Here is a 22,044-nt window from a genome sequence, read left to right on the forward strand (position 1 = left end):
GAAATCCCAAAGATTTTGCTCTGCCAACATTTTCCACTCAATAATTTTGACATAAAAACTAAATACAAAAGAAAAAAATTCTCTGATCATTACAATATGAATAAATCTGTCTTACTAGAGCCAAAATACTAATGGCTAGCATGGGAGCCGTAATATCTCTACCGGATTCGGATTCGGCTTCCAATTCCCATTGGAAGGAAAAAAAATGTTTTTCTCATTGTAGGAAGTGACAGATCTGCTGTATCACTTTCTTCTATGGTCATTATGTCACTATGATGTAATTGTCACAGTACAGAGCAACTGGAAACTTCCTTACTGGTCTTTCACTTTCAAGTCCATAATCCAATTTCCTGCCTTCTGCAAGGAGGCCAATTTGCTAATGACTAACTCATTACATTTCATTATGTTTCTTTTTAGCTCTTTATAAAGTTTATGGCAATTTGTACTGAACAGGATGGTTTTCTAAGCAAGGTTTGAGGATTTCTGCAAAGTTTTAGATGACTTGTTTCCATTTTGTCTCTACAGAAGGATTTTGAGTTAAAGCACTAAAAATAAATCTTACATTCAAGGCACATCACTGTACTTCTCTATTCACTTGCTACGATGACTTCTTTCCCCTGAAATTCTGAAGTATAAATATTGCTACTTAATTTTCTTTCCAGTTCCACGTCCCTCTAATGAATCATCCTGTACTGTAATCAACATACTCATTCTGAAACAAAAGTCTAATCAATTACTAAGTGGGGATACTATCACTACTCGACAGGGCTGAATTAAAGAAAGGAAGTGAAGAATGACAGATGCTGTCTTCAAGTTTCTAAAAGAGCAGCTATTGTCACCATGTCCTTCTGCTTTAACTCCTCTGTGACACTAACAGCAGTGATTCTCAGTCTACTACACCAGGCTCATCTAAGATGGTTTTTAAAAGACTTTTGGGCTCCATTTCAGGGATTATCTCTCTCTCTCTCTTTCTTTTTTTTTTTTTTTTCCATTTCAGGGATTCTCATTCAATAGGCCCCAGAATCTTTAATTTTTTAAGAAGCTCCTCCAGGTAGTTCTCAGATGCCCACGCGATCTAATCACCACTGGTCTACTGGGTAAAGCCAAGACCAGGACAGTCTCCCATGAGATAGTTCCTATCTTGCTTTGCAGCCCAATCAATCACTTTCTCCATAATATAATCTTGCACAAGAATCTGCAATGTCCAAATTCTTTTACGAAGTTTGCAAATGCTGTTTCTCTTCCTAGAATGTCTTTCTCTTGCTTGTCCACTGGGCAACACTTTTCAAATTTCACCGCAAATATTGGTGCTTCGTGTCTACTTTTTCTCCACGGGCAGAGCCAGCGGCTTTCTTCTCTGCAGTTTGCAACCTCTCACCTATGATTTTATTCCGGTGAGTAATACATTGTTGTAATTATGGTTTGCATATCTGCCTGTACCACTAGACCTGTGGTTTCTGAAAATGGCTCAGAACCTGACACAGATCTATGGATTTGGGGACACAGACCCAGGGTTGGCAAAATACGGCCCTCAAGCCAACCCTGGCACATGGTTGCCTAAAAAATTTTTTGGAATATAGCTACACCTCTTTGTTTAGTAGTCTATGCAGATTAAGTAGTTGCAACAGAGACAGTAGGACTTGCAAAGGTGAAAATATTTACTATCTGGCCACTTACAGAAAAGGTTTGCTGACCCAGATCTAGACCCTGACTGTCCCCACTTTAGTTAGAGTAGTTTGGTTTTTAAAAAGATTTTATTTGAGAGAGAGAGAGAGAGAGAGAGAGAACAAGCATGGGAGCAACAGAGGGAGTGGGAGAAGCAGACTCCCCACTGAACAGGAAGCCTGATGCAGGACTTGATCCCAGGACCCCAGGTTTACGACGTGAGCAAAAGGCAGACACTTAACCAACTGAATCACTCAGGCTCCTCCAATTAGAGCAAGTTAATGTTATATACAATGAATTTCTGCCTAAGATCTTCTGTGAGGAGGAAAAGAAAATATTAAAAAATTATTGAGGAGCACCTGGGTGGCTGAGTCGGTTGAGTTTCTGACTCCTGATTTTGGCTCAGGTCATGATCTCAGGGCCATGAGATTGAGCCACAGGATGGGCTCTATGCTGGGTGCGGAGCCTCCTTAAGATTGTCTCTCTCCCTTTCCCCTTTCCCACCCTTGTGTGCGCTCTCTTAAAAAAAAAAATGTTGAAAACTGCTTCAGACGATCTTTTGCATATTTACTTCTTAACTTCTAACATTTGGTATAATGTATTGATACAAAAGGCAAATAAGTACCTGCCATATAAATATTTAATGATTGAAAACTACACAGCTTACCTCTGGCCTTCTTTCGAGTGCTTCTTTTATTATGGGGTGCAATTCCTCTATTAGTTCCCTAGAAGAAAAATTATACACATTTTTAAACTAATAGCTGAACAGATATAATCTGATATGCAAATATGTAAAACTAATATAATGATGTGAAATGATGAGTGTTAACACTAATTTTACTGTTTTAAACACAATCTTTATTATTTTGGATTTATTTATTTTTTTTTAAAGATTCTATTTATTTATTCATGAAAGACACACACAGAGAGAGAGAGAGAGAGAGAGAGAGAGAGGCAGAGACACACACAAAGGGAGAAGCAGGCTCCATGTGGGGAGCCCGATGTGGGACTCAATCCTGGAACTCCAGGATCAGCCCTGGGCCGAAGGCAGGCGCTAAACTGCTGAGCCACCCAGGGATTCCCTATTTTGGTTTTAAGTAACATGTGCACACTGTAGAACATTGGGAAAGCAGAAAAAATGGTATAGGCCACCTATTCTAATTTGCAGAGGCAAATACCATCAAGATTGTTATTCCAAAAAAAAAAAAAAAAAAAAGGATTGTTATTCCATCATTTGGCAACCCACATACATCTTATATAGTTGAAATCCTACCATATATGAGATGGTACCTATTTCCCTTTAACATTAGAATAACTTCCACATGTCTTTAATTAACTCATAATACTCTATTATAGGGTAGGATACCATAATTCTTCTAAACATTTATTACTGGTTAATTAAATTTTATCTATTTTTTAAAAAAGATTTTAAGTATAATCTCTACACCTAATGTGGGGCTCTAGTTCACAATCTCAAGATCAAGAGTCACATGCTTCACCAACTAACTGAGCCAGGTGCCCCAATTTTATCTTATTTTTGTTATTATAAATACTGCCTCAGTGAGCATCTTCATTTCTGATTATCTCCTTAGGATTAATTTTTTTTAATGGAATTAATGAATCAAAGGGCATCAACTTCATGAAAATGATAATTTTATCTTTGCTTATATTCTGATTTTAAATAGAAAACGTGCTCATTGTAGATGATTGGGAAAATAAAAAAAGGATAATAAGAAAATGAATCTACAATTTCATCATCTATAAAACTACTGCAGATAATCAAAGTATTTGCCTCTGGATTGTTTCTATTTACAATAATTTGTTTTTTAAGAGGCCCAGATCATTTTTGTAATCCATTTTTTTTCTATCAGAATAATATATTTACTTGTCATAAAAGAATCTTCTAAAACTTCACTTACGATGATGCCATCCCACAAATATAGACCTATTACAATTTGCTAACCTAGTCTCTGTTGTATGTGTTATCTCAGAGATAAAACATCAAACATCACCTTAGTTCAATAGAGGACAATGTCAGAAGAACAAATAACAGGCTCAGCAGGGAATAACAAACAGAATCTCAGGTAAAAATGAAGGATTTGCTTTGTTAATATCAAAAAAAACATCGGGATGTTTTTGAGGGATGCCTGGGTGGCTCAGTGGTTGAGTGTCTGCCTTCAGCCCAGGGCGTGATCCTGGAGACCCTGGATCGAGTCCCACGTCAGGCTCTCTGCATGGAGCCTGCTTCTCCCTCTGCCTGTGTCTCTGCCTCTCTCTCTGTCTCTCATGAATAAATAAAAATAAAAATCTTTTAAAAAACCCCAAAACTTCAAGGATGATATAAAATATGTACGTTAATTATTATTTTTTTAAAATCTAATTCTCTTGAACAAGGAGGGGAAGAACTATAGTTTTTGTTTTGTTCTCTCTTTTTTTTAAGATTTTATTTATGTATTTGAGACAGTGGGTGAGACAGAATGAGCGTAAGAGAGAGAGAAAGAGAGAACAAGCAGAGGGAGGGGCAGAGGGAGAAGCAGACTCCCCACTGGAGCAGGGAGCCTGAGGCGGGGCTGGATCCTAGGACTCTGGGATCATGACCTGAGTGGAAGGCAGACACTTAACCGACTGAGCCACCCAGGGGTCCAAAAAACTACAGTTTTAACCAAAAAGACAACACTGTAAAATAATTCCATCACTGTATAAATAAGTAGAAAAATATTAAAAATGTACCCGGCATTTTATTATTTTTAGAATGCATTTATACATAGCATAAGTGATTTTTATAGTAATCCTGTGAAGAACACTGGGGAAATCTTATTTGCGCAATCAAAAAAAATAAATAAATGATTAAATAAATTAAATGACCCGTTAAATGTTACATGGCTGACTAACTGGTAAATGTCAGGACTGATATGAACTATCCAGATTCTAAGTACTCTATCACAATTTCTCTCCAGTAGTACATTTACTATTTTTGTGCATAGAGAAAACATATGAAGATAATTACCTAAAAGCTCCGGGGTTGGTCCTGCCAAGACCTAGAACAAGGGATTCTGTGATTTCCATGCTCTCAGAGCGCATCATTGGAACTATGTGCTTAAACAAGGATGAAGGGGATGGGATGCCAATAATCTGGAAAAAAAAATACACTTATAGCAGCCAGTAATCATAGCACATGCAACTAAATAATTTGGCACTCATGAATATTTCATCAAGGGCAACAGATAGATGAAATTTTACTGTGAATAGGACTTCAAAATTCACCTGTGAGAACATAATCTAAAAACATTAAGGGATCTGTCCAATGGTTCACTGAAAGTTTGTTAAAAGAATTTGGGCTCTGTGGCTCTCTGAATTTCTTACAGATATTTACCATTACATAACAGGCTGACTTCCCTCATTTGATACTCTATGTCTTTTGATCCATAAAAAGGAATTAAACAAAATTATTTCTAAGTCATTGGTGTTAAAGTAAGACACTCAGGTGTTACTCAGTTTTCTAAATTTTCTTCAACCACCTCATAATATTTTGTGTCAGAGCCTGAAGACTATAGAATGGTTCTTATCAAGTATCAGATTGCATCACTACATGATTTAGGGAAATTCTACAAAGGTATTAATTAATTAATTAATTATTTTAAAGATTTTATTTATTTATTCCATGATAGTCACACACACAGAGAGAGAGAGAGGCAGAGACATAGGCAGAGGGAGAAGCAGGCTCCATGCAGGGAGCCCGACGTGGGATTCGATCCCGGGTCTCCAGGATCGCGCCCTGGGCCAAAGGCAGGCGCTAAACCGCTGCGCCATCCAGGGATCTCGGTATTTAATTATTTAAATGACTTCTTTCAGATACTGAGAAGTGTGAGAACTATAGGAAACCAACTAAGGAAAAATGGGGATGAAAATGCCTCTAAAAATATTATGATGTATTTAATGAGCATGACTCTCTTTTCACCAAACTCTCTCTATATATAATGTGTGTGTGTGTGTGTGTGTGTGTGTGTGTGTATACACACATATATATAAATAATTGATTCCAATCAGGAATCCATAGTAATAGAACTCCTCGAACTATTTTTATCACTAATACAAGTAATACACTTTTCAACCAAATTCCTTCATTGTCCTAGAAAAGAAATTTTAAAACATTATTTTATGGTGCCATTAAGATTCAGTGGTAGACTGGGAATTCTAAACTTACTTTAGAATCAATGCTATAGCCACTATCAGGGGTAGATGCCAACGTCTCAGGAGGAGAACACCTCACAGAACCTGTAGATGTTGAAGATGAGGTGGATGTCGCCGCACTGCAGCAAAGGAGCAGATAGTTTCTCCACAGGCCAATGTAGGAGTCACTGCTTGTGGTAGTATTTACTTTCTTAGCATTGATGGGGCTACTAGGGGGAAAAAAAGAGAAATAGGCAGATGTAAATAAATCAATGTGTTTTGAAGGTTTCTTTTATCTAAAGCTAAAGATCAAGTGAAGTCAGGAACTTCAATTCAGGTTCAAAAACTCTCTAATTATATTTAAGAGCAAGAAGAAATTAACTGTACTTCATGAGGACGTTATCCCACACTCTATCACATCATCAGTTACTCCAAATCTTTACCATTATCCCCCAAATGAAAACCCAATGCCGTTTTCACTAATCCCTATCGACAGGTGGCCTTCCTTATAATGTCATCCCAAAAAGTCAGGTCACTGAGCTTGGCATCTCTTCCCTTTGCATACTTCTACAAACCCGCCTATATTCATATCCATATGAATTCATATCCTCTTCATTAATTCTTTCCTCTTTCAATAGATTCCCCAGACACATACTATGCACAAAGCACTTTGCTATGACATAAACTAACAATTCGGTGAGACTGAATTACATGAAAAAGATGAAGGAATTATAAAACTACATCCTTTACATCTTTCATCTCCCTCTTTAATACTTCCAACCTGTATGACTTTTTCAAATATGTACTTGTAAAAACTGACAGTCTACACATTTTTATTATTTACTTATTCATGAGAGACAGAGAGAGAGAGGCAGAGACATAGGCAGAGGGAGAAGCAGGCTCCCTGCGGGGAGCCCGATGTGGGACTTGATCCCAGGACCTGGGGATAATGTCCTGAGCCAAAGGCAGATGCTCAATCGCTGAGCCACCCAGGTGCCCCACATTTTAAGATTTATACTAAGAAAATAACTTACTTTATATCAACCTGTGGGGATAACGACTGGAGCCTCGTGTATGCAAACATCCAAGCATAGCTCACAGCTGTACAGCAGTGTTTGGGAAGGTTTTCCTGCTTTAAAAAACTGGAGAGACTTATAATCCATGGGTCTTGGCCTTGGGTCACATGTGCAAATATCCATATGTGTGATGGACTAATCACATCAAACTGGTGGCTGATGGGAGATGAGTTCCATTCTGCTAATGTCTGTAAATCTATTGAACTAGGGCAATACAGCAAAGTAGTCTATGTAGAGAAAAAAAACAATGGATTATCACACATTTCAGTAACTTTCAAAGTTCCACCATCTGAATTGCATTAAACTGTAAGTGGCCTATTGGTAGTTTCTAGGACCAAAAAAAAAAAAAGAAAACAAACAAACAAACAAAAAAAACAAAAAAACAAACCCCTCTGTTTTAGAACCCAAGATGGGTTTCAGGGAGTGTGTGTGTGTGTGTGTGTGTGTGTGTGTATGTGTGTATACACACGAACGTTCTTGAAATTGCATAGAACTTTTTTTTTTCTTTTTTTGTATATATGTGCACATGTTTTTTCTGGAGAGAGACTGCATAGCTTTCACTAGTCTCAAAAGGATCTATAAACCAAAAAGGTGGAGAATTCATGTAGGAATATGTAACTTTCGTGGGTGTACTAGAGCTGCCAAGGAAGTGAAAAATGGACCATTAACTTCATGCTGACGTGCTCAGAATACGCATAGGCAGAAAACAGACAGGAAAATGATCTCCTCCACAGAGGTACATATTCTTAATATTTGTTCAACAATATTCTAAGCTCTTGTACTGAAGAGATAAAGATTTACCTTCAGAGCAAATTATATGTCATTTGAACAACAACAACAAAAACAAATGGAGTCTTAAACTGAACAGAGGCTCAATTCACTCTCCCAGTCAACAGATATTTACAAAGCACCTGCTACTCAGCAGGCATGATTTTAGGCACTAGAAGAGAATCATTCGTTATTCTTTTTTCTCATTGAAATCATAGTTAATATTCTAAACCAGAATTCTTTAAGTTGTACAGATTTATAATCATCACTTATGTTTATAGAATCTTTTTATTATCTCCCTTGGTTATACATTAAGTTGTGAGTTACAAGAGTCAGGTGTTACAGAGAGCCCAGACACCTTGTCCATGTATTCCAAATAGGGAGAAAAAACTTCAAATAGTCAAGTTTGATAGTTACATTTATGTCCATACTGAAAATTTTTTTTTAAGATTTATTCATTTATGATAGACAGAGAGAGAGAGAGGCAGAGACACAGGAGGAGAGAGAAGCAGGCTCCATGCCAGGAGCCCGATGTGGGACTCAATCCCGGGACCCCAGGATCGCGCCCTGGGCCAAAGGCAGGCGGTAAACCGCTGAGCCACCCAGGGTTCTCCCCTACGGAAATCTTGATGCATGACCTTTCTAAAAAAATCAAACCCAACTAAGAAGGCTAAGTGTTTGCTGATAAAGTGTTTTTCTTCATCTTAAGGAGTTAATTACTTATGACCTGGGCATAAAATACTTTCCGATGCATCAAATTTATAAAGAAATTCATACACGTATGTCTGTCTGAATTTCAAAAACAAGACTAAATAGCATGAAATCGTTACAGTTACCTGATCGGCCCCAGTGAGATGTATGAAGCTCTCAAGAATGGATGGGCTCAGCCTGTCCATCACATCTATGGCTAATTCATCATCACCCTATAAAAAAGTTATTATATGTCTAAAAACACTTAGGAATGACTAAGAACAGTAGCCAAACCTAAGAAAACATAACAAAGTTCACATTAGTACTATTTGTTACAAATAGAATTGAGGGCAGGTGGGTTAGTTTAGACCCAGTGGAAAAGACTCTGTTACTTTGTTATAAAGGTAAGTTCTATCTGCATGGTAACAAGAGAAATGGGATAAGAGTGAACAACAAGATAGTTTTTAACTACTTTCATTAGATAATTAAATGATAGATCTAAATCTTACCTTAGGTATTTCCAAAAGTGCAAACAAAGCTCGTATTTCTCTAAGGACACTGACGGCTAATCTCCTAGTGGCAGGTCGACTGCTACAGAGAATGACAAGTGCAAACCCTTCAACCACATGGAATACATTGGAATACGGGCTCCTTTCCAGAGGAGGGGGGTGAGAAGCTCCATTAGCCACACCATGCTTGAAAAATAAACAGAAGTTAAAAATAAAATAATATGTGTAGACATTCCAGTACAACCATCAACAAAGAGTACAGCAAATCATATAAATTATAGCTACAGGTCTGCCTCAGCTTAAGCAATTTAAATCATATTTAATTTATAAAAATTTTAAAAAGTATACACAGAGAAAACAAGCATTTAGTTAGTAGTCTAAATATGAATTCTGTACCGAACTTCTACCATCCTCTGGCTACTTTGTAACCTTGGAGCTGACACTGTTAATCACTCTTGGTCTAACTTTTCTTTGTGGAAAATGAGGGGATTGAATTGGACCATCTGAACTCAAAGTGTAGACCAGCAGTATGGCATCACCTAGGTGCTTGTAGAAAACAGAGATTTTTCAGGCCCCTGGTGATTTCTTTCTTTCTTAAGATTTTATTTATTTGTTGGCAGGGGGGATGTGGGCAGGGGGTGGGTGGCCAGGGAAGGACAAGCAGACTCCCTGCCCGGCAAGGAGCCCGACTTGGGACTCAATGCCAGGACCCTGAGATCATGATTTGAGCCAAAGTCAGACACTTAACCAGCTAAGCCACCCAGACACCAAGGCCCATGCTGATTTCTATGCTCACTGAAGGTTGAGAAGCTGGACAACTTAGATGATCCAGTTCTAAAATTCCAAGGTTCTAGGACAATATATTATCTTAATCAATAATTTGAGCACCTTTCATAGTAAAGAGCCATACCAACTGTATATGCGAGGTAGGAACTAGTGCCATGGATAAAACAATCAAATAACTCAAATGGAATTCTACCAAAAATTATTATATCAGCTTTAAATATATTGGAAACAGCCTAAATGTAAGCTAGCATTGCCACTACTCTCTGTGTTCATTCAAAACTAATTGTTACTAAAAAAAAGGGGGTGGGGGATGACTGGGTGGTTCAGCGGTTGAGCATCTGCCTTCAGCTCAGGTTGTGATCCTGGAGTCCCGGGACCGAGTCCCACATCGGGCTCCCTGCATGGAGCCTGCTTCTCTCTCTGCCTATGTCTCTGTCTCTCTCTGTCTCTCTCATGAATAAATAAATAAAATCTTTAAAAAAAAATAAACTAATTGTTACCAAAGGAAGGTTGGAAAGGTTGGACACACAAACACTATGTTTAATATCTGAACTGCACGAAGATTCAGTTTAAGGGATTATGAATACTTCCAAAGCAAACAAAACTAATCAAATGTTTAGTTTTCAAGAAATCAATATATATTAAAATCACTGTTGGTCATTCACCACCAACCACATACAAAGGGACAATACAAAAGAATTTGGTACCTGGGAGTCCTGGTTTTTGTTATGCACTTGGGTTGCTTGTTTCCACTGGTTTATTAACTGTACCAACATCTTTACAGCATTATCAAGAAGCGTGGGATGGACATCAGTCACCTCACGAACAATAAAATAAACAAATCCTGAAAGAACATCCTCCCGCCAATCTGGAAAATCAAGCATTAGTGCCTGCAGGGTATTGAAAGCCAGAGCACGCAGTTCTTCATCCATATGAATTGTGAGCCTACCAAGAACAAAATTCCATTAGCAAACCTCAAAACCTTCTAAGTAGTTTATCATCTACACCTTAAAACTAAGAACTCAAAAATATATATATATATATATGTCCTCTTCTCTGGTTTGTAAGAACTATGAAAATAAGAACCAATGTTCACTTTATGTTTATATTCACCCCTATGTTATTCTATATTCACTTGTTTAAATTCATATATGAATCTATGAATATTAGTTGTACTTTTACTATAATTAAGATAATAAGTTTGATCATAATTAATTTGGTGTATCTTTAAAAATACAGATTGACATATCAGAATTCCATTTAAAAAATTCTTTAATCCTTAAGATGCTGTATGTTATATTGTAATCAGTCAAAAATTACATCCAATCATATCCTAGCCCTATCTCACATTTATTTAGTCCTTTACTATCACTAGAAAGAACATGATTTATCTGTCATTTTTTTCATGCTGCTGAGGTTACAGTTAGATATAAGACAGCTGATTATAAACAAGAAAAGAGAATAAACCAAGATGAAACCAATTTAACAGAAATAACTCCAAAGTATGAGAGTAAATTTTGGAACAACATCATAAATAGGGTGTACTTAATAAAGAATGGGGAAAAAAGTGTTGATTTAACAAAGAAGTCCCTAAAAAGACTTAAAGGAGAAGCTATGTAAAATTATCTTTTAAAGATATCAAAACAATAGAAGGACATGAAAGTAATATTAGCTAAAGGATTTTACCAAAACATAAAATGGGACTGGTAAACAAGAAAACCATAAAAGATGGTCACAGTAGGACACTACCAATATATAATACTCTATGAGCAAGAGTTTCTGATTCGGGGCTGAAGAGGATTCTTTTAGTGACTGACCATTCAAGACACACGCATCAGAGTTAGGAACAGCCTGAAAGAATAAGGGAAGCAGGTAATATTAACCACATGTCACAATGACTGTTGCTCAGAAGTTGGGAGGGTGGGAATGACAGAGGAAGAAAGCTGTGTGGTTTAGGTGGAAGGAGATCTCGCTATCTCCACCCTGCTGAACTCAGCTCTGGTCTTCATGAAGCCAGCCTTCCACTGACAATGACACCGAACAGAAAATATATTACAGCTAGAAAGTCCTGGAAGCAAGCCACGAACCCACACAGCAGCAGCAGCAGCAGCGACAGCAGCACATCAGAAATATCATATGGGGCCAGATTAAGGATCTCTAGCCCAGCATTCTGTCTCCAATAGTGGCACCAGGAGAGGAGCTGTGGAAGAAGAGTGACTGTCCCCATGATGCTGACTTTAAAGACTTCAACAGCCCTTAAATCCAAATGTACACATGTCCATCTTAGACCTATCTATGTAACTTGGCAGATACCCATAGGAGTTAACTATGCACTGTGTAGACAGCAACAACGTAACCTGGCTAATTTAAGGCAGAGGAATTAACTTTCCTTATGTCTACTACCTAGCATACAGGTCTACAAATGCATCTTTGTTTTACTTGCTTTAATTAAAAAAACAAAAACAAAAACAAAACAAAGATTTAGAGATCATTAATTCCAAATGATAGGAGAGGGGGACAAAAGAGAACAGACCCTAGAATCTTCTTTCCTGAAGTAAATTAATTGGTAAACAAATCTCACAGGGGAAAGAAGCAAAGGAAGTCACAAGGCGGTTGTTCACAGTTCAGATGTTTGCTCCCTTCCTTCACTGGGCTCCCCCATCCGTGCCCCCTACACATACAGTTTCACTTTGGTGGGGGATATGGGATCACCATCCGCAAAGGTGTAGGTGAGATAAATTAAGGGGAGAAATAAGAGTTCACCCAAATGAGAGCTGCTGATTCTTTCTCCAAGGAATAACATTACAAATCATTAAACTCCTTTTCCTTCCCGAACGCTGACATGAACTTTGTAACCCTTTAATCCGATTCACAGCAAAAATTAAGAGACTGGAAAGGGATGAATTTATCTCCTGGTGCAAAGTCTCAAAGTAACTCCTTTTCTCCCCTCATGATCCTGAATGGAGACAAATGCCATCCTGTATCTTGATGGCAACCTGCAACGGCCGAGGATAGGGGAGCGAAGGGTATGGGAAATGCTAGGTGTTTTCCAGGACGAGGTAGAAAAGGTTGCCGAAGGTCCATTAACTGTTCACGGTGAATTTTAACTTAAGTCTTAGTGATAAGTGCTTGGCAACCAGTAAACGTCTTTCAATACAAGTCAAGTGTCCCTCCTCTGTGACAATCATGATACTTGGGTTTTTCATTTACAGCAGAAGTCAGCAAACCATAGCTCAAGGGCCAAACTGCAAAAGGCACCATGGGAACACAGCCATGCTCCCTCCTTTACATGTTGTGCATGGCCGCTTTGGGGCTCCACTGGCACAGAAGAGCAGTTGTGATGGAGACCATATGAGCTGCAAATCTTAAAATATTCCCTCATCCCGTCCTTCACATAAAAATGTTTGCTGACCCCTTCTCTACAGAATCCCTAAGTCCAACAACAAAAAAGTAGCTCTTTCTTCCTTTAAAAAAAAAAAAAAAGATTTTACTTATTTATTTATTTGACAGAGAGAACTAGAGAGCACAAGTGGGGGGGGGAACGGCGGGGGAAACAGAGGGAGCAGGATAAGCAGGCCCCCCGAGGAGCAGGGAGCCCAATGTGGAGCTCAATCCCAGGACTCTGGGATCATGACCTGAGTCAAAGGCAGGTGCCTAATGACTACAGCCACCCAAATGCCCCCCAAAAAGTAGCTTTCAACAAGCCTTCACCTCAACTTCGAATTAGCTTTGGGAGCAAGTATTTAAATTTGGTTGCCATGTTCTTTCTTATTTTATAAAGCTATGACATGCCCAACAGAGGAAAGAGAAGCAAAAACTTGAACCCAATAGTCTCTACCATAGGAGAAATAAGTGACAGTGAGATCTAGTCACCACCTCCGGTGCTACAGAAATGACTACAAGAGTTCAGCCAACAAGTTAACTGCCAAATGGGCAGCAGTACATATCTGTTAAGGAATAGCGTGTTATCTAAATTCTAAGAAATATACCAGATGGAAAGCTCGAAAAGAGAAAGATTTGTAGAGGAATCCAAAAGAACTTTAAAAAGTTAAAAATGAATGGGAAGAATGTGTTTAACAAAACATAAAAGACAAAATGGAAGTTTAGAAAGTATATCAAGTAAAGAATTGAACATGTCATTATTATTCTGTTCCTGAGAACAGTAACAGGGGTGTATTCAAAATTTCAAGGGATTGAAAGAGATAAAAAATAACATAGCAAAGAGTAATTCTCATTTACCTTGCTAACAGTTCAATGAGGTCAGTTCTGCTCATACCATCAGGAATCAACCTTGGAATAGCAGCAATACAAGTCCTAAACAAATCAATTTTGGGTTTTCTTTCCCCCCTGAAAAACACATTAACAGGATTTAATAAGTTCATTACATATGCTAGACCATGAAAGCAAAGTTGGAAAAATAATTGTAGAAAATAGGCGTCTCTTCCCCCTCAAAAAGTTTACTGTATTTAATATAAAAAGAATTCATATAAATCAGTTTATAAGTAGACAAAAGAATAAAGAGAAAATTCAGTAAATAATTATCAGTTTAAGTAGACAAAAGAATAAAGAGAAAATTCAGGAAAGAAAACACTGCTACAAAGCAAAAAAAAGATTTTCAGTAATTAGGAAACCACAGGAATTACTATGTTTAAATAATAAATAGTATTTAATTATTTAGAACACAAATTAAAAATTAAATATAATTCAATCAACACCTAACCTTTAATAAAGAATATTTAATTATTAAATCATAATAAATAATATTGATATTAAGTAACCAAACACTGGTTATTTTAGGAGCCTAAAAAATTAACAAAAAAATGCTTTTCATTTAATATTATACATTACCAAGAGTCTTAGAAAACACATTCTCATATTCCACTGTTGGTATTGCCTGTTCTTTTTATTTTACTTCAGAATATACAAACACAGACATATGCAAATATACATATTTAAGTTTTTATATAATTAAACATCAATTTTGAAAATCTTGGCTCCTTCAATGACTCGATACAATTTATTTCTACTGTATTTTCTTCTAGTTATTCAGTGATTTTTTAAATTTTTACTTTACCTAATCTTCTTAATGCACCAGTTTTTGTTTTTATTTTGGTCTGTGTTTCAAAGTGAGGATTTTAGTTTATTTTATCCAACTTGTTCTTAAGGTGGCCTAAAGAATTCTCATGTAGAAAATAATTTAGATGTTTTAAGTATCTTGGGTCAGTATTCATTATAGTGGCAAAAGACTTGCTACCAACTGTTAGAGATTTTATATAGTCAGTCTCCTCTTTAAATGGTTCCAATATGCATGAATTTCAGTTACAATAATTTAGTTAAATAATATCAGTTTCCCTCCTTGCTCTTTAGCCCACAAATCACTACCTAAATAACAGATGTACATCATAATCCCTGACTAATCATGTCACTTTTTCCTTTTTAAGTTTTATTTATTTAAGTAATCTCTACATCCAACATGGGACTGGAACTCATGACCTTGAGATCAAGAGTCACACCCTCTTCTGACTAAGCCAGCCGGGGCCCCCAAACATGTCACTTTTTCAAAGTCTGTTGTGATTGGTCACTGTACGCTTGTTACTCATTCACACAGACAGCAAAGTGTGGAACCATGTTGCTTCCTTGTCTCCAGGGATAAACGCAGATGACATTTTACAAACACAGATAATCAGAAGAGGAAACTGGTCGACAAAGACTCAAGTGCAGCAGAGAAAGAAAGTGAGGTCACTGGAAGTGAAACTCAAAATCAAACATTGATGGAGTTACAGAGGAAAGAGCTGCAGGAATGCTGCCACTGCAGTGTTTGCACACCCCACATGTACAGCCAGAGGAACTGAGGGCAAATTCATTCACACAGTAAGGAAGGTAGTTGTGACGAAGAGGACAGAGACTTTCCAGGGAAATGAAAGCAAAGGGGAAAAAATGTCAACACTGGAGAAGTTCTCAGAGATGTTAGTATATGCTGGTATATAATACTGTATGTTAATTAAATTAAGAGATCAAATATCCAATTTAGTGTTCTAAAATCTAGAATCCAGATATTAATGTCTAACAAAAAATGTCCTCCCTTATTACAGGATATATAGATACTTTACCAGCAAATAAAACAAGTTATTGCCATACAATTCACCCTCTGGAGGAGAAAATCTCTAACAAAAAGGGAAAAAGATGCTGGGATGACACACAGAGAAAAGCCTAGGGGGGTAGAGGGGTTTGAGGCACTATTTCAAAAAGCTACTCATATTTCCCTCTGTACTTCTTGTTACAGGGAGAGGATTTTTTGTTTTGTTTTGTTTTCTTTTATATTGGGGTCCTGGGAATTAGAGTATGTGTTTGACGTACTAAACCAACCACATCCACACATATGGGGTAACCAGGATTTATCTGTTGGTCATGGAACAAGTAAAGGGCCTTGTCATTGACAACTAGACTTAGATCCAGGATGACTTTTGCTCTCTATTTAGTTTGGTAGCACTTTTTAAAGAATAAAACTGAGCACATGGTAGGAATCACTGTATTAAAAACTGCAGCAGATGGCAACATGGGAACGCTCCAGAGGAGAAAGGAAGGAAGCAAGTGGGAATCAACCACATACACTTTTTTTATGAAAACTGAAACAGCAAGGAAGAGAAATAGTTTACTACATACGTAATCATGTCTTCGGGCTCCTTATTGGACATCTGCACACTAGTCATACACATTGGTCTCCCGACTTCTTTGTCCAAATGTCTGAGAATGCTATCTAATGCTTTTCGCACTTGAGGATAGTACACTGACATTCCTAGGGAAAAAAACCCACAGTTATCAGATGTCAGAAGTTAGATAAGGAATAACCGTGCTGACTTTCCATAAAAAATAAAAGCCCATCTTTCAATGATGTCAGCTGTTATTGTCGCAAAGGAAGAAATTTCAACTGTGAATGCAGTGACTAGTATCATGTAAGGAAATAAAGACTGAATTGGAAGACTCTTAATATGATTTTGGTATTACCAAAATTGTATTGATTTTTGTATCACTCTATATGGGAATAATAACCGTATTAAACAAACATATTCATTTTAGATTTGATCATAAACTTTTTTTTCTTAAAATTATTTTTTTTTAAAGATTTTGTTTATTTATTCATGAGACACACAGAGAGGCAAGAGACGCAGGCAGAGGGAGAAGCAGGCTCCCTGCGGGGAGCCCGATGTGGGGCTCAATACCAGGACCCTGGGATCTCGACCTAAGCCAAAGGCAGACACTTAACAACCACTGAGCTACCCAGATGCCCCTTGATCATAAACTTTTTCAAAGGTATATTAAACTGTATCACAAAGCAATTTATTTGGCTTAGTTAGCACTAACCTATGACTTTTGCTTCTTCATCTGTCAAGGTTTTGTTGAGAAAAATTTTCTTTACACGTAGAGTGTTTCCTGAGGGAAGAATAACCCCCGTTGTGGGCATGGGTGGCTCCCCATCTTTCTGCTGCAAGCTGTCTGCTATTACAAGGAAGACTCTGAGGCCTATGTTCATTCTCTTCAGGAAGAAAAACAAGTTACAGAATGAAATCTGAGTGTCAGAAATTATCCTTTTTTCATGTTAAAAACATCTCATCAATTAACACTGGGGGGTAGGGTGGGAGGGAGGATGACAGGAGGAAAACTAACCTTTCTGTCCAATGTTTTCAAGCTATTCTGGCATTATTATTATTTTCAAATATGGCCCCTTCACTTCTGAGGCCAACTGGCTCTCCTATTCTTGATAAAGCCTATTTCAAACCCCTTTCCTCAGAACCCTACCCTCCTCCCATCCTCGCTCTTCTCTAAGCAGATGATCTGTCTCCTACTCCACAGAAGGAAAAACCATCAAATGTCCTCAGTCTCTCACTAGGTAACACCTCCTTCTCCCTCTCCTTTGCTCTTATGACAGTCAAGGGGGGCGCCAGGCTTCCTAGTTCTTAGGATCCTGTCTACTCTTGCTTTCCCCGGAATGGTACACCACCAATTATCCCTTCTCTTGCTTTCATCTTCAACATTTTCCTTTCAACTAGATATAGTCCCTTCATTTCCATTAACTATGCTCAATTATCTTAATGGAGGAAGTCCTCCCCATAATACTTCCCTGAAGCAACTCTCACTCATCAGTGACATTTCAGCAGCCTAGGACACCGTGGACTATTCCTTGTTTCCTGAAGCACTCCCTTCCTCTGACTCATCTGTGCCACGGCTGGCTGGCTGAGTCATCTCTGCTGGCACTTCAGGTTCAGCCTCCTGCAGCCACACAGTCAATGACAGACTGCTGCAGGGCGAGGCCCTGGACTGCCTTCTCTGGTCATTAGGTTTTCTCTCCTGAAGTGACTCTGTTTATCTTATGTGGCTTCAGTGACCACCCACACCACGTATCACTTGCCAATGTGAAGCCTCACTTCTCTGAACTCGGACCCTCAGACCCACTTGACGGCTGTACTTGGATGTCACAAAGATGCCTCAGGTTTGACTTGTTCAAGCCAAATGCACTTTCCCCCCTAAGGCTGATCCCCTCTCAAGGCTCTTTTCCACAGTCAACAATCTCCTCTCCTCTCCACTGTTCTCAGCCTACGCTGCCATTTCTCTGCCCGAAGAATGGTCTCTAAAGTGGCCCAACGGGCGTGCAAGATAGCTCACTGGAATACAGGAAGAAAATAAAACTTGTATTTATATATTTTTAATCTAAACAAGATTAAAGTTTTAAGCTTTACTCGTCTTCACATACGATACAACATAACAACAGTGTCCTCCCTTAGTCTAAATATCACATGGTCATGTCCCACAGTCATAGAAAATATCATGACCAAGAGGAAAAGCTCCATAATATACTTGGGTTCACAAAAGTATCCCCACTTACTCATTCTTCTAGTGTATTGCAATTTGCATGTATTTGATTAAATAGGTAATTTTTTCTGGCTTTAACTAAACTCGTTCTCACAAGCTTAAAAAGATTCTGAAAATGGGGATTGAAGATAATCCTAATAGAGTACGCCTTTGGAATGAGAAAACAAAACAGCAGAACTCATCCTTTTCCTACTACTCTTATGAGAGCTTCAGTGAGGAAAAAACATATTCAGAAATAAACTTGTTCAATGGAGAGAGCATTGAAAATGGTGTTCAAGAAAGTCTCTGTCATTATGCGATTTTTGACACTGGAAACTGTATTAAGTATGTCATCTATAAAAACACTCATTTCTGCTCACTTTATAAACCTAGAAATAATTATTAATTTATCTTAAAAATCCTATGAATGAGAAGCTTTAGTAACTTTCCAACTCCTTTGTTAACTACATGAATATATATTTTAGGATTGAATTATGAAAAGGAGCAGCACAACAAAGAAATAAGCAATCACCTTTTTATATTCTCCAGTATAATTTGATTCTAGTAAGTACTTAGTTTGTAAAATACTTTTGAACAATCTGAAAGTGTAATGTCTAAAGAGTGAGTGAGAGTTTACCACATGAATAACACGGCCACAGAAGTGGGAAATGTTTAATATTTAATTCTTTTGCTTGCTTATTTATTTATTTATTTATTTATTTATTTATTTATTTATTTATTTATTTATTTATTTATTTAATTGTAAACTCCATCTAGGGAAAAGGATTTTTGCCTGTTTTGTCTCTAACACCTAAAATAGTGCCTGGCACATTTTTGGTGCTCAGGAAATGTTGAATGAATGATATCTATTAAAAAATCTGATATTGATGTTGATAAAGAAACCTGAGCTCATATCACCAACTGTAGAAGTCAGCTGAGCTGACCAGTCTGGAAAACTTCCTCTCTTGTTTTTCTTGTTTTTTTTTTTTTTTTTTTTTTTTTATTATTTATGATAGTCACAGAGAGAGAGAGAGAGAGAGAGAGAGGCAGGGACACAGGCAGAGGGAGAAGCAGGCTCCATGCACTGGGAGCCCGACGTGGGATTCGATCCCGGGTCTCCAGGATCGCGCCCTGGGCCAAAGGCAGGCGCCAAACCGCTGCGCCACCCAGGGATCCCCCTCTCTTGTTTTTCAACCATGCTTCAAGCTACTAAACCATTCAGCTGGCCATCAGAAGGGTGAAGTAACTGGTCCCAGATCTTACTGGTAATTAAGAGTAAAGCTTCTAACTAGCAATTTCAGTAAACCTAAGAGCTCTGATTCCATTAACTGGTCTTAGAAAAAAAAAGAAACGAAAAAGATTACATAGGATAGGGTATTACTACATTATATATATATATATTTTTTTGTTTGTTTGTTTTTTACCTCTGGATTAATGGTGAAAGTTTTAGTAGATTTTCCAACACTGAGAAGATCAAATATTATTTCTTTCATTGCAAAATCCAAACGTTCCTAGGAAAAAACAACAATAAAGAAACCCTTGTAACTTTCTACTTCTATGTGCTTGGTATCATGTTCAGAAGTATACACATAATGTCAACAACACAGGTCTATGCCCCTAAGAATTTCATAAATCTAGCTGGACAAAAGAAAAATACCTATGAATTAAGGTTAAAAAATACGACTATAAATACATTACTTAACTATTAAATGATTTGTTTCATATCCCAACAAATAGGATATACATTTTAAACTCATTTACCAAAATCACATCCAAAAATCTAAGTGAAGGAATTCCCAGAATGCTGACAAAAGGGACTCCCAAAGCAATGGCTATGCAGCAGGCCTAGAGAGCAGTGAGTTCATATTGAGACATGCAAATTGGTCTCCAGGAAGGAACCCTCCAGGCGGGGAAAAAAGATTAACAAGATTAACTGAGGTTTGAGAGGAGTCACACAGTTCTCATGGAGTGTTGATGTGAGGTGATGAATCCAAGGCAGTTGATAAGACACGAGGGGAAAGAAAAAAGAAAGATGTGCACCAATGACAAAAAGTTCTGAATACAAGATCTAAAGCACAATTTGCTTTCATTCACCTTATGGACACATTTATACCCATCTAATCATCATTAGTTCTGTGCTCCAGTAAATAGAAATGTGTTCATTTTATTGAAATACTCCTTATTTCTTCACAGAAATAATTGCATTATAGATGATCTAAGCTGTCAAATCATCAGTTTTAGTTCAAAGAGCACACAATGGATATTCTGAAATCACAGTATTTTCCTTAGTCGAGGAGGTAACCCTATGCTTCTCCAAGGCTGATGTCCCCATAGGGAATGTGACCAAAACCTGGGATTAGCTTACTCAGCACCTGCTGAACTCCCCTTCTAATCACCTTCCTTTATTGCAGAGACTGGAGAGCTCAAATCATATTTCCCAGGGTTCCCCAGAACAGTGGGCTTCGGGGTGTGATTCAGACCCTGTGATTCCAAGTGGAATACTCATGTGGGTCTGTGGGAACTGGCATACATGAGGAAGAGGAGGACAGGACAGAAGGAAACTTCTACTGATGGAGACCATGGCAGCAGCAGGTTGTTTTTTTTTTTTTTTAATATTTTATTTATTTATTCATGAGAGACACAGACTGAGAGAGAGAGGCAGAGACACAGGCAGAGGGAGAAGCAGGCTCCATGCAGGGAGCCCGATGTGGGACTTGATCCCGGGACTCCAGGATCATACCCTGGACCGAAGGCAGGCACTAAACCACTGAGCCACCCAGGGATCCCCAGCAGCAGGATTCTGAAGCAACTGTGGTGACTTTCTAATTTGGCAGCTTTCTGTTTGTGGCAGATGCAGCTATCTTGATAGCCGAATTCTGCAATTTCCTCTTAGTTGATGCTGGAAACCATCCAGATTCCTTCAAAGATCCCTTTGGGGTCAACTAGCTACAGTGGATTCTAGTACCTGTACCTAAGAAACTAGACGAATGCACAAGAAAACACTTCATCAAAAATCTTTCGAGATACTCAAGAGGTAGTCAATGGCTTAACAGAAGGATTGAGAGAGACCTCCCTGAGCCTTCATAAACTACGTGCTCCTTCCACCTGTGGGTCTCACTGCCTTCTGCAAGGGTGTGAATCAAAGACTTAAACAGACTTTGTCACCAAAAAATAGCGTACTTTCATTGTTCACTATTCAATATTAATAAATGTTTTGATACAAAAATAAATAAATAAATGTTTTGATATCATGCTTTTAAAGGTGCAACAAAGCTTAAAAACTCCAAATTAGAATAACAGATTACCCATAAATTACACATCTATGTATACTATGAGGGAAAGCAACTCACCTGAGCAATGAACTGAATAATCTTCACAAATATATTGAGAGGCGTATCACGAGGAACCACACTACGTGAACCTTTTGGAAAAAGTGCTGACACTATGCTCATAAGACGACTATACGGGGGAAAAAAAAAAAGACTGAGTCACAAAGAGATAATGACATTAACAACAAATATTCTTCTTATTCT

The 22,044-nt window shown here is 37.9% G+C and overlaps 1 protein-coding gene across 7 annotated transcripts in view; it reads right to left on the reverse strand.

Annotated features, from left to right (window-relative positions):
• FRYL (FRY like transcription coactivator) overlaps positions 1–22,044 on the reverse strand; it is a 256,547-nt gene that overhangs the window by 80,049 nt on the left and 154,454 nt on the right. For all 7 annotated transcript variants that reach the window (XM_038556047.1, XM_038556048.1, XM_038556044.1 and 4 more), the window contains 12 exons: positions 21,862–21,970; positions 19,936–20,022; positions 17,027–17,198; positions 16,328–16,460; positions 13,904–14,011; positions 10,372–10,609; positions 8,879–9,064; positions 8,516–8,602; positions 6,870–7,138; positions 5,870–6,065; positions 4,673–4,797; positions 2,333–2,390 (listed from right to left, as the gene is read on the reverse strand). In XM_038556047.1, coding sequence (XP_038411975.1) covers positions 2,333–2,390; positions 4,673–4,797; positions 5,870–6,065; positions 6,870–7,138; positions 8,516–8,602; positions 8,879–9,064; positions 10,372–10,609; positions 13,904–14,011; positions 16,328–16,460; positions 17,027–17,198; positions 19,936–20,022; positions 21,862–21,970 — 1,768 coding nt within the window. The remainder of the gene's footprint in view (positions 1–2,332; positions 2,391–4,672; positions 4,798–5,869; positions 6,066–6,869; positions 7,139–8,515; positions 8,603–8,878; positions 9,065–10,371; positions 10,610–13,903; positions 14,012–16,327; positions 16,461–17,026; positions 17,199–19,935; positions 20,023–21,861; positions 21,971–22,044) is intronic.

The sequence above is a fragment of the Canis lupus genome, chromosome 13 (assembly GCF_011100685.1).
Source record: "Canis lupus familiaris isolate Mischka breed German Shepherd chromosome 13, alternate assembly UU_Cfam_GSD_1.0, whole genome shotgun sequence".
NCBI classification, from domain to species: Eukaryota; Metazoa; Chordata; class Mammalia; order Carnivora; family Canidae; genus Canis; species Canis lupus.